This window comes from Mastigoproctus giganteus, chromosome 10, assembly GCF_048544385.1.
Source record: "Mastigoproctus giganteus isolate SK-2022 chromosome 10, ASM4854438v1, whole genome shotgun sequence".
NCBI classification, from domain to species: domain Eukaryota; kingdom Metazoa; phylum Arthropoda; class Arachnida; order Uropygi; family Thelyphonidae; genus Mastigoproctus; species Mastigoproctus giganteus.
Window position 1 is genome coordinate 191,601,840 of NC_143584.1, and position 14,463 is coordinate 191,616,302.

The 14,463-nt window shown below is 33.7% G+C and overlaps 1 protein-coding gene across 1 annotated transcript in view; it reads right to left on the reverse strand.

Annotated features, from left to right (window-relative positions):
• Positions 1-10,013: 10,013 nt before the first annotated feature.
• Positions 10,014-14,463, reverse strand: part of LOC150079673 (cadherin-related tumor suppressor-like) — a 32,214-nt gene continuing 27,764 nt past the window's right edge. Inside the window, exon 6 of the mRNA XM_090383162.1 lies at positions 10,014-11,677. Coding sequence (XP_090239288.1) covers positions 10,014-11,677 — 1,664 coding nt within the window. The remainder of the gene's footprint in view (positions 11,678-14,463) is intronic.

The following is a 14,463-nucleotide window of genomic DNA, read 5'->3' on the forward strand; positions in this document are numbered from 1 at the left end:
GATCTGTTACAATTTGCATTCAAAATCGCATACAAAAACAATGAACCCATAGAATCATTCCAATGTTGGATAAACGCCAATACTGAAAACATACTAGACCGTTTCAAGGAAAACATAAAAAAACATCATATAAATAACAATCAATTAAATTTAAAAAATATCTACAATAAAATCATAGAAATACAAAACAAATTTGTTATCACTAGAACCGACAAAGCAAACAATAATTTCAGTATCATTTGCAAAAGATTCTACATAGAAGCCATCAAAGAGGAATTGAATGACAATGAAACATACAAGTACATAGACTCCAATCCAAACAGCATCAGCAAAAAAGTATTGGCTATGCATAAAAAGCTTAAAATTAAAATAGACAAGATACAATACCCCTACATATATTGGATTCCAAAATATCACAGGATTCCTACGGGAAAAAGATTCATTACCTCAGGCAAAAACAGCTATATCAAGTATACCAGTAAGATCATGGAAGACAAATTAAAAAACATCACCAAAGAAATTAAAAACACCAGAATTATCAACAACAACAAAGAATATTTGGATGTTATTAAAAAACAAAACAATAATATTAAAAGTATAAACACGTACGACTTCAAAAACCTCCTTACAAGCATAGAACACGACAACCTAATGGAAGTACTACAGATATATTACCAAAAATATCACAGCATACTACAATGCAAAAAACAATATTGGAATGACCTTACTAAAATCAGTGTAAAAGGGAACTACATTCTAATGGGAGGCAAAGCGTATATACAATGCAGGGGTATAGCTATGGGATCCAGCAGTTCTTGCGCCATGGCTAACCTCTATCTGCACTATTATGAAAGTAACATTACGGACGATATAAAATTCTATAGATATATAGATGACGTAATTGTGTTCAACCATGACAACTTTATAAATGTAGCAAAGAACAATTACCCAGCAGACCTTAAAATTGAATGTACAAATCCGGACAACAACCAAAAAGCTGTCTACTTAGACAGCGAAATTGCCATCCACCCAGACAAAATATATACAAATCACTATGATAAAAGAGACCATTTTAATTTCGAAACAATAAAACTCACACACTGGGAAAGTAACATAGCAAAGCATGTACATGGTAATACCATAAGAAATCAGACAAACAGACTATTACAAATAGGCAACAATATAAATAACGTAATTATAGCTATTAAAAAACTCATTATAACGCTGGATAGAAACAAAATTCCCAAACAATACAGTAGCTATCACATAAAAACTGCCATATACGCAAATAGTAGAAAACACCATCCCAATATAGACCCACATGCATTTATCAAAAGCCAGCTAAAAAAATAATAGTATTTGCTCAGAAGAGTATCCCCTTATTTATTATTGCACTCAGGCGAGGCTCGTCGCCTGACTGCACTACGACCTATTGCCAAAATTCACCCCCCCCACACCCATTGTAAGAGGCTGTATATATGTATATAGCTTTGCCTCTGGACAATCAAGTGCTGTTACGCCTTGGAAAAGCGGTACCGGCACTGTCCGAGGTAAGGCATAAAATAAATGTAAAAATAAAAATAAATGTAAAAATTATGTAAATACACAACTAAGTAAATTCATCGAAATCCAACTACAAAACCACCATAATAGACATTGGCCTGAAGATCGGGGACTTCGGCCAATACACCATCGGCACACAACCTAATGGAAGTGAAACGTGAAACCTAATGGAAGTAACACATTGAAACGTCAATGCGACTGCGCAATAAAAATAGCCATCCTTAAAACAAGTTAAGGGCGGGAAACTTCCCTTTTTCGACTCTTCGACTTCCATTGAAACACATCAAGTAAGTAATTAGTATTAGTATTAGTATTAGCTACATGGTGCAAGGAAGCCTGAGGCTTATGCTGCACCAGCCAAAAAAAAAAAAAAAAATCCAGAGTTACCCTGTGTGTGAGAGAGAGAGAGAGAGAGAGAGAGAGAGAGAGAGAGAGAGAGAGAGAAGGCAATCACCAAGAAAGATAAAAATGATGATATCCAGCTCAGGACCCTGGGTGTGCCAAGCCACTGCACAGTACAGAAAATGGGATGCACATCATAAGGAACACCCAGTTGATTTTCATGGTACGCAGAGACACACTGTACTGCCACTTTATTAGGTACATCCCTGCTGTGCACACAAATTGTTTGTCCCACAACGTTGCAAGTCACATGACAACAGTTGTGGATATAAATTCAGCAGAACAACCTTTCTAGTATCAGTTAAGCGTACAAACCGTAGCAAGAATGTTATTGCAATATATTAAATAAACTTACCCGTTGGGCTTTGGGTATTCTATCACAGTTGCTGTAGAAATTATGGGGAATTAATTTGGTTCATAATAAATTTATAATAAATAATACTGATTTAACTAATAACAATTAAGATAAACATGGGACCAAAAAAATTAAAAATAGAAACTTAGAATTTAGTAATTGGATAAAATAGCAAAGCTGTGATAGATGCAAACAGAAACGGGTAAGTAAGAAATGCATTACATCGAATGGACCGTCAATCCGCTCAAAGCCCCCGATGAAGTAGGGGATTGACGTCCATGTGATGTAATACAAAAATGTATAAAGATGTAATACAAAAACGTATAAATATGTTTAATATTATATCATATTGTTTTAAAATAGTATTGCTACAGTTTTTCATCAATAACTGATATGACTTTTTTTAGCAATACGTAACAAGTTGAAAAATCCTGAATGTGTAGGCCATGGGAAATTAAGATAACCGAGATTAGGCTAGCTTAAAGACCAGTAATGTATTAACTATAATACCTATGTGTAGAAAATACCTGTAATTAAGAAAATGAACAAAGACGGAATAAACCACAATAGAATGATAATACAAAAAGAATAACAATATGTACTCTGTTCGTACCCATGCATTGCTAAAACAGCTACTGGGACAACAGAAAAAGCTAGAGATAGAAATAAATTAAGTAAAACTACTATAAAAGCATATTAAAAATAAAATACAACATGAATTATCATATTACAAAAGAATAATATATATATATATATATATATATATTTATATTATAATATAAATACAGTAGAACGTCGATTATCCAAACTAACTGGGATCAAGGTGGTTCAATTAATCAAATATTTCAGATAGTCAAACACATGAGAATATACAGTTTATACAAAACAAAATTAGATAGTATGAATCAGAGCTGTAATTATTGTACACATGGTTATTGTTACTATATTTTGAAATATGAAGTATTATATTGATTTAGGAAATGGTTTGTAAATAATAACCAAAATGTTTTAAAGAAACAACGTATATTATATTTATTTTGAACTTACCTAATTGTTTTTCATGGTTTCAACAATAAATCACACTTTTTTTACATAAACGGAAATAAACATACTCAAGTAATTGCACACAAACAAGAGTATAATGAATATTGGGAAGGTTTATTTTTTAAAATATGTAATCTTGAATTTTTCTTTGAACCATGTGCGATTGTCTTTTTTTTTGTGGTGAGGAGATCTCTCATCCTCTTTAATAGCATATAGAACTCCGTAGAACTGCATTCAGACTGTTTCTCACACCATGCCACTGCAGTTTCTAGTGCAGTGAAGACTTCCACATGAGTGGGCCCACTCCCTTCTTCCTCTTTTTCATCAAAATCACCTTGGTTAAAGTCAGCACATTCTTCATCCTGGACTAAAGCAACAATTTCTTCTTTGGTTAAAATGCAATAACCAGGATCATCAGCATCATTGTTTAACCATGCCTCTGCATCACCTTGCCCACACTCGGAAAACCAGAGAATCCCTTGAAAAAGTTACAATCTCACCTACGCCTTCATTCAAATCTTGCACGTGTGTGACTGTCTCTTCAGCAGCACCCAAAAGTTTATGTCATGCCTTTTTCAGATTTCCCTCTGACAACATGTTCCAGGCATCTGTAACATTCAGCAACAATCCTTAATATTGAGCTTCTTTGAAAACTCGACCATACTTTCTTCATCTCCCTCTGGTAGCAGCAAGTGATGCAAGACTTGTTTTTTGTACATCTTTTTTAGTTTTTTTATAACTCGATCAACTGACTGTAGCAGGGCTATAACATTTGGCAGTAAAAATCTGACAATGAAGTTCTCGTCAATTGAATTCAGTTTTTCAAGAAGAGAATGGGATGGTGCATTATCGATAATAAGCAAAACTTTATCAGCTTTACCCTCATTTTCTCAATGCCTCTTCACACTTGGAATAAAATCTTGGCTAAACCAATCCAAAAAAATGTTGGAATTCATCCAAGCATTTTTCTGTGCTTTATATCATACAATCTGCTTTATATCAAGTTACACCTATAAAGCATCTTGGATTTTTGCATTTTCCAATAACCAACAATGGTAAAACATGCTGTCCACTTGCATTTGCAAATACCATAACAGTAACACACTGTATGTTAGCTTTGAAAATAGGAGCAGCCATTTTGTGTCACAATGCAAGTGATTTAAGGAGTGACTTGCAATTAAGACTCACTTCATCTGCATTGTAAACATCATCCTTGGAAAAACTTTCTTCTTCCGCCATTTTCAAAAAAGACTTAAAACTTTTTAAACCAGGGGTTCACATCTGGTGAGTATGGGTTTGGCACACCCAGGGTCCTGGGCTGGATATCACCATTCTTCTCTTTCTTGGTGATACCCTTTATTTCTGACTCTAGTTTTTTTCTCTCTCTCTCTGAGTAATTCAAAATTTTTTTTTTTTTGGCTGGTGCAGCATAAGCCTCAGGCTTCCTTGCATCATATGGCTAATAATAATAATAATAAACTCCTGTATTTATAAGATTTTAACTACTGTAATGACAAATTAGGAATATTTCTATGCTATACTGCATATATCTTTGAATAAATTATCAAAAACAAATGCATTAAGTGGCAGGGGTAATAGTTCAGCATAATCAGTGCACTAAAAGTAGATACTGTAATTTTTGAAGGGGTCTGTAACTTTTTTTGATTTTTGAAAAGGTCCGTAGATCTAAGTAGTTTGGGAACCACTGTATTATACTATCAAGTTTATGTTATATAATGTTATATAATGTTCCCCAGAATATTAATACTGGATGGTCTATTGATAATAAAACTCTGAAAATTGAAAGCTTTTACATAATACCTACAATGTAAGTTTATGTTGGATTGTAGGTATTATGCTATATCATTAGGTTCATATAGTTTTAAGTTATTGCTTTACTAGAAATAGAATTTCTTAGATAAAAACAAAAAAAAATACACACACAAATATATATACAGGCAGTTCTCGCTTTATGAGTTCCCAGGTTTACGAGTTCTTTTTTTCAAGTATCAATTATCAATATAATCGAAAATATGAACATTAATTGCAAAAAATGAATGTTAAACATTCATAAATACCATACCCTGTGTACCCTGCTGCTTTACGATATTAATCCGTTCCAGAGACACCATCGTGTTGTGAGAATATCGTAATGCGAACCCAATATCACATTGTTTTTTTGGTAATTCATTCCAAGACCTTGGAAGTTGAAATTTTCGCTATATAATTAAACTATTCATCTCTCTAAAAGGTCATTTTTATAGTCTAAATTGTATTAGTTACCAATCCAAATCATTAAAATGGACTACACTTTCATCGTTATCATATGTTTAGTTATAAGAATCAATTTTGAACGCCTTTGTGATATTTTTCTAAAAAACATTTCTAGAGGTCACAACCATAAAACAATAAAAACAATTTGCACTTTCTGGTTTTTGGGCTTTTCTGTTGGTGCAAGCAATTATAAATGGGTAGTAAACTCGATGTTATTGCATTTGTAAAAATACTGATAGCTGGAATTGTGTGGGTTTTTATGTTATTATGGTAAAACACGTTTCCCTTCACTGAAATCTTCAATCATATGAAAAACATAAATACATTTTCAGAATCTTTTCTTCGTTCCTTTTTTTTTTTAAAGCTTCGTAAACTTGTTACTCCACACAAATCGTGTTAGTTGCAATCTCACCTGCACGTATTGTATTAGTTGCAATTTGTGCATGCCATTAAAAAATGCTTATGCATGCTATCATGAAATTTATAAAGAAACGAGAAGATTATCTTGGAAACAAACACCTCTTGAAGGATTTCTGAAGAAGACAACTCCTTTTGGAACAAACCAACAAGTGCCGAGACAACAATAAGTGATCAGGTGTGCATCTAGTCGATGATGATGATGAAGAATAAAAATTCTTTAACATTTGTAAGTCATAAATAATTTCTTTATTATTATAATTTGCTTGATTTTATAGGCTATGTTTTCATTTCTTTGGATAAATCAATCATTGATTAAAAATAGACTAATCAGCTAACTAATTTCATTGTTGAGAACATAACCCCTGTTTTAACATTATGCCTATGGGAAATAAATTCCCACTTTATGAGTGCGCACTAGAAACTCGCACCAGGAACCCTCCAGCACGACAGCATGACTAGGAACTCGTAAAGTCAGGAACTACCTGTATACAGTATATATATATATATATATATATATATATATATATATATAAAGTTTTAACTTACCAAATCTCTAGCAAAATTTAAAAATAAGCCAAAAAGGACTATTAAACTATTTATGGCTCAGAGATTATTGTACACAGAATTAGAAGCCTTGAGAAATATGTTTAAGATGCAGCTGGAAAAAGTTAGTCACCAGGTAAGGGGAGGGACATACTTAAAAAAGCTTCTGAAACAACCAATATGCAAAAAACTGCTCTCTTTTTACCTCATCACATGGTTTGTGCTATGCGATGAGATGAAAATATGTGTTTACTTTGTTTGTTAGTGTTCAATTCATATAATGCCTATTTCCAAAAGGAGCCGATATTAATCAGCCCCAGAATATTAATACTGGATGGTCTATTGATAATAAAACTCTGAAAATTGAAAGCTTTTACATTTCTTTATGCCATTAATTTTCTTTTTTAAATGTCTTTATATGTTTAATTAATTATAAGTGATAAATAATTAATTATTGCCATATCAAAAAAATTATTACCAAAATTATTTAAAAATTATTATCAAAACAAATCAAAAAATCACAGCAGATGATAAATTACAAGGTTAATCTCCCCACCTCTGACTAATGACCATCATGCGCATGAACATAGCTCCATAAGATAAACAGTATAATGTTTCCACCAATGAACAATCTTTGAATATCTATTTCTTTTACCCCTGATGAATTACAAATGGATAAATCTATTGATAGTTTAGTGTCCATACTAAGACTGTTTTACTGTACCTTTGTTGAAAGTCATCATATCAGTCTTTGACAAGTTAAAGATAACAGTTATTGTTATTGTTATTTGTTTTTTTTAGGAGCATTAGCAACTCAGGCCATATTGCTATGGGGATATGCGGTGGTCATTCCCTGACCTTTCCGCATCCTCTGTATTTGGTGGTCATGGGCTTGAACCCCGGTCTAATCAAGAAGCGTGTGCTACGCACTGTTGCTCCTGCCCACCTGGCTATGGAGGCACCAAAGATAACAGTGATCACAAAACAAATAACTTATAGTTTAACCTTGCAACCACTAGATTGAGCTATAAAATACTAGTTGCAATGTTGGATTTCTTATTCACCAATGGTGAACAGGCCATCAAATTTATCAGGCCCTGGTTATTAATATTTACTTGGATTTCACAGAAAGTGATTATCAGAATATGACAAAAAAAAAAAAAAAAAAAAAAGTGTTTCAGAATTGTGAGTAATAATTTATAAAAAAAACAAACAGATCAGGCATTACTGAGTGCCTAATGGTATTAATACCTTAAACAGCAGAAAAAAATATATGCATAACATCCAGAAACACAAAAGAGAAATTATTGTCATATTTAAGAAACTGAAAAGTAAAGTGCTGAAAGACTGAATTTATGTAGGACAGTGTGTTAGTTGTCTGACGGCACCAGGGGTTTCCCCCATCTCTGCTTTTATGTAGGACAGTGGGAATTTTCCTTTTTTTTTTTTTTTTTTTTTTTTACTATTCTGAGTCTGTGAAACCTTTAAAACAGTTAAGTATATGGTTAAGTTATTCACAATCAAAAGCTGGATATAAGAGAACGAGAACTAAAACCATGTAAAAAGACTTGTCTTTTTCATAAGCTTAGAACAGTAAAAAAGTAAATAAAAAAACAAAAACATTTTTTTTGTCTGGATCTCCCCTTGATTTCCATTTCCCAAGAATGAATATTGGACATCAAATATGCTCTCTCATAAAGCTACTCTCAACTGTTTTGTCATTATTCAACTACATATAAGTGCCAACCCACTCTGTACCATAAAAACAGCTGTTGGAGTGCTACATGTAAATAAACTTAGGATGTGTTCTTAATTTTGGGAGAGGGCTGTTTATTTGAAAGTATTCCAGTATTGCCAGTATTCAACTTGGCAATAAATATAATCCAAGTTAGGTACTTATGAGAAAGAAAAAATGTGCAAAAAAAGACTTTTACCTTTCTTCTTCACAAAATTAGAATAGTAAGAATAAATGGATTAGCTTCACTAGCTATAGAAATTTATATCACTGGAACATGATCCATTCATATTGGTATAAGATATAAATAGGAAGATCTGCAGATATACAAGTAAACAATGTGCATGTTTAGAAATTTCTCAAAGAACTACTACGAAAATACTGATTTGTTAATAATCTGGAAATAAAATGAGGCCACATTTAATGGTTATCACAAAATCTTATTTTATTAAAATTTCTTAACGACTCATTGTAAACTCAGTGAAAACACTGAGTATAACACAACAGTATACACATTGATGGCACAAAATTGTGTTGTACAAAACTATACAAGTAAATTTCTCTCTCTTAATGGGGAATGTATATAAAAAAGGCATACAATTTTTTGTAGTTTCATTTTATGCAGGCTAGTTCTCAAGCCATTTTGGAATGGTTAAAACACAGAGAATGACTTAGACTACTATTCAGGAACCATTGTGGTATTACTGAGGTGATGTTCTGAAACATACAAACAGCAAAAACACTCCTTCAAAAAAAAAATAAAAATACAAAACAATGATTTAGCACTGCAAATTTTAATTTGGCAATTTTTTTTAATGGATGCACCATGTCATCCATTCTGCTGCCTTGAACGAACAATAACATTCCCTAAAGAGTTCATTTTAGGTAAAACGGAGAAAAAAAAATATTCTCCAGATGACTAGGCTAAGTTATGAGGTACTTAAAGATGAGGGGGGGGGATACACACCATCCATGGTGTGGCAAAATGAGTATTCATGAAAAGTCATTATTTTCAAGAACATAAACAAGAGTCTCTGCAATTCTAGAATAAACTGCCTGGTGCACTTATATTTCACACAAATGAAATTATGATAAGGCATAAATATTCTTTACTTTAAAATATTTCATACGAGCACAACCAATCATATTCAGTTTTTACCACTGTGATGAAGAATATATATCCAGCCATTACTTATATAGCCATAGGGAAATTTCGGATGGTCAATGGTTTGAAAGATAACCTTGATATAAATGTTAACATGAAAAACTGACAGTACTTGTGTAAAGTTACTCTAAAACTATTTGCAAAATATTTTCCAAAAGTGCTAGAAAAATATAAATTCACAGAATTTTAAGAAAGTTATAGTAGAGACAATTGTTGCATTCAATGAGTTAGAAAAATAATTTTTAAAGAATTAACCTTATGGAAAGGCAGAATATTCACATTTTTAAATTCACATTGCTTAAAATTTTCAGATCTTAATATTGCATTTATCATAAAACATATTGCACAGTTACTTTATAATATAATATTATATTATGCACCTTTGCAGAGTCATCTCATTTTGCATTTTCTCTTCATTGCACAAACCACAAATGAATCTTAGTTCACATGTTATGCTGGGGATGATGTTCAATATAAAAATCGCTATTCACATTAATTAACAACTTGGTTATTTATACATAATCTTCATCAGTCTGTGAATGTCCTGCTCCTGCAGAACTCACTGTATCTGGAAGCTGCTCAATGTCTTTAAATACACCAACCAAATTTTCAAAGTTTGGACCCCAGTTGAGCAAACAGTCCCAGCCTAACATTGAACCATTGGCTGGCTTGTAGGAAGGTGGATTTGAAGATTCATCATCTGATGCTACTAACGTACTGAATGACCCATGAAAAGAGTCAAATCCATCATAGTTTTTGGCATAATCCTCATCATTTTCATTGTCTTCTTCTGCAAGTTTTGAAAATATCATATTTCTTGGTCCAAATTCTCTGTGCACTTTGTCATAATTATTATCATATTCAAATTCAGAACAAGTGAAAGAATCATTTCCACTTTCATCTGTTGATGAATCTTGGGCTTCTAAAAGTTCTGTATTAGTTTCTAATAATTCTGCTAGTTTATGCTTCTCTGGATTATCATCACTAGAAGAGGAAACTGCATCTAATGTACTAACAAGACTTAAGTTTCTTGGCCTGGCATTTAACCTTTCAATTTCTTCACTTGTAAGTCCCAAAGTCCTGCTGGTGTCACCCCTTTTCTTTTTACCAACAGACTGAGGTCCTGAATGCATACTACTTGTACTATGACTAAGATTACTGACTGGGCTGTTTAAACTTCTGTCTGAATTTGTAAGGGGATCTTGAAATTGCTTTGAGCCTACTCCCTGAGAAGTTGCAAGAAGAGCCTTTTGTAGAGGCTTTCCACTTATATCCTGAAGAGTTAATATTCTAGGAGTTTGTTGTGAAAGTTCACTAGATGGGCTAAGGCGAGCAAGTGGTGTGTTCTGCATTTTAATAGATGATGGACTTTCTCTCTGTGGCAGAGGATTTGGTGCTTGATGCAAAACATTTCGTGGACTTTCCCTAACAGGATTGGTCTGGAAATGATGAGGACTGTGGCGGTGACTATGTTTATGATAGCTAGGAACTTGTGGATTTGGCTTATATTTATGAACGTTACCATCTCTGAATCCCTTATAATGATATACAATATCAATATCTGAAGGTGCAATGCTGCTGGCATTCTCTAAATCATAATGTTCTGGAGCTTCACAATCAGCATTGTTTTGAACCCCAAGAGATGGTTTAGGATTATCTTGCATAGATGGATCCTCTAACCTGTGAGCTGGAGAGGGTTTATTATGAATTTCTCGCTCAATTATATCTGGTCTTTGAGGACATTCTGCAGGGTCTCGTTCTTTGAGTTTCTTTGGCACAAGATCCTGAGGGATATGATTTCGAATCACTTCATCTGGTGCTGACGTTTCAGTATATCCAGAACACTGATGGCCTCTGTGACCATCATTATTTGGATTGGCAAGAAATGCATTTCCATTTTGCTTTATATGACCAGGCCCTTTATCTCTTTTCTGCTTTCTTCTACGAAAAACAAGGAAGCTAACGAGGATAACCACAATAAGAATTATGAAGAACACTATAACAAGAATTACTCCAATGCTAAGGGGATCTGTCGTAGCATTATCTATACTCAAGGCTTCACTATTGCATTCACTATTGATGTTACCATGTGGCACAATTTTAAAATAGCCAGATGTTGAATTTTGAACCTGGACCTCACCATTAACTGTTATCAGTTTTATACAACCATGAAAATCTGGAAATAAAAATTACAATAAATATCTATCATATTTATTTTAAAAGAATAAATTTTAAAAAATATTAATCAAACTTTTGCAGATGCTATTACAACATTTTGATATTCATGGCTTTTAACTAATAAAACTTTTAAAAATGAACTCAAACTTGTGCAGTGCTCACTACACAAAATCTAGAAAAGTTATGTGCTAATAGTGGTTACTCTAAATAACTAGTATTAGTAATAATGTTGTTAAACAATATACTGAGTAACTAGTGGAATCATAGTAGAACTCTGGCACTGGACATAAAATTGATAACAATTACAAATAAATATAAATATTCCTTAGAAGAGCACCCTTCCTTCACTTCATCATTGGATTCTACAAAAACATATATCTTAACAATTTACTCCAATATTATACACACTTTCAGAGTAAAAAGATACATAACAATGGAATGAATGACTGGTTCACCATTCACTTGCATCTCTGCATTCTTGTTTCCTGTACTAAATAAGAATAGCACAGCAGAGGATCTCTGTGAAATTTTATTTATCATCAATTATTACTGTATTTATTTTTTATTAAATGTATGCTATCCTCCAAAAAGTATCACAAACACATGTTGGTTTTAAACTAACATCACTGACACTTATTTCAATAGAATGTCGCCACCCCCCTTTAGACACTATGACACACTCCACATGCTTGGGTACACTTTCCACCAATGAATGATATTCTGCATCAGGTATAATCTTCCATTTCTCCTAGGGAACAATGACCAGTTCAGCTATCAATGACAGATGTGTTGGTCTGGCCTTCACCCAATGGTCATCCCACAAGTGTTCCATAGGATTTAAATAAGAAATCCTGTACCTCCCATTCCAACTTTTGCACATACATACATACATATCAATGAACCATTGTCAAACAGCACTGGTGATATCACATGAGGCATTATCCTTTTGGAACAAACATGGGTCTGTATCAAAGAACTGTCACATAGAGAGCATGGAATTGTCCAGAATGTTAAAGTAGGCATTAGTATTTATGGTTCTTCACATAACCACCAAAGGCTCTAGGCTACAGCATGTGGAACAGCTCCACACCATGATCCCACCTCCTCCAAACTTCATCCTTAGTACAATGAACTCCAGCAGCAGATATTCTGCAGACATCCTCCACACCTGCCCATCTGATCAGAATAGAGCGTAATGAGATTTGCCACTCCATAAAACTGATTTCCACTGTTCTTTTAGCCAATTTTGACATTCTTGCACCAAGCAAGGCAATACAGTTGATAGATGTTTGGCTTATGCACTACTGCACTTCCATGAAAACTGAAGCTGTGGAGCTCTGTACATAGCCTGTTTGTACAGACATCAACGGGGTTGATGTCTTAAACTCCTGGTTGATGTTTAGTGGGGATGTCTGCCAAGATTGTCATCTCTTCTGAGTATTCTCTAGTCACATGGAGCATGCTTCCATGATCTTCCTAGCACTGTTGGATGGTTGGGGTACTGTCATGCTTCCATTTCATGATAACATCACAGCCAGTCAACTTTGTAAAGTATAGGCTGTAAGAATTGCACAAATAAATAAGCCCGCAATGTGTGACATCCAACAATAAAACCTCCTCTCAAAATCAGTCAGCTCAGTTCTACACACAGTGACGAGAACAAGTAACTTGTGTGGCTCATATGCCTTCCTTATGTACTGGTATATCTTGTTTGTTTATCTGGGAAGGTCCAATGGACTATGAAAACAGGGATGTCCAGATACTTCTAAGAGGTTAGTGTATGTCCAGTGTTCCAAGTTTTTACTAGTTAATTTGTATCAACATATTGCTGTTTAACATGTACAATTAGTGGCTGCTGTTTTGAATCTAAATCTACACAGAATAATCTATATTAGCATATAATAACTTTTGTCATAGTGATCAGTGTATTGATCACTATGACAAAAGTTATTATATCATAAGTCATGTAAACCTTCATCTTGGTATTTAAGAATTACAACAGGATAATCATGAAATTATTTATTTTCTGAAGGCAGAAAATAAATAATGATCAGTGCCAAGCAGCGCTTCTTCAAGATGACTTGAACAGATTTCAAAAATGGTCAGAGAAGTGGCAGCTATTTTTTAATGCTACTAAATGCAAGGTCCATTTAGGGAATAGCAAAGTCCAAATAAATTATACACTTGGTGGAATTGAATTAAAAACAGTGGAGGAGGAAAGGTATCTGGTAGTTATGACACAGGGAGATATAAAGTTTTCTGAATGGTGTAAACAGGTAGCCAGGAAAGCCTATGGTGTCCTATCAATGGTTTATCGAACGTTATCCTATAGAGATAGAGAGATCATAATCCCACTGTATCAGGCAATTGTAAGACCACATTTGGATTACTATGTTTAAGTATGGAGACCTCATCTGGAAAAATATATTGAGCTTCTTGAAAGGGTCCAATTACGCGCAACTCAAATGGTGAGATCGGCTAAAGGACAACCATACAAGGAAAGACTCTGAGTATGTGGGCTATAGAACTTGGCAACCAGGCACCTCAGAGGTGATCTGACTGAGGTTCATAAGGTTCTGAGAGGGATTAGTAAAATGAATGAAGATGGAATTCTCACTGTTATAAAGAATTCCAGAACTAGGGGGTCATAAATTCAAATTACAGGGGTTGAGGTTAACATTAGATTGTAGGAAGTTTTCTTTTAGCCAGCAAGTCATTGATTGCTGGAACAAGTTGCCCTCTCAGGCAGTTGAGGCTAACAGTTTAAATAAATTCAAAGGTCAA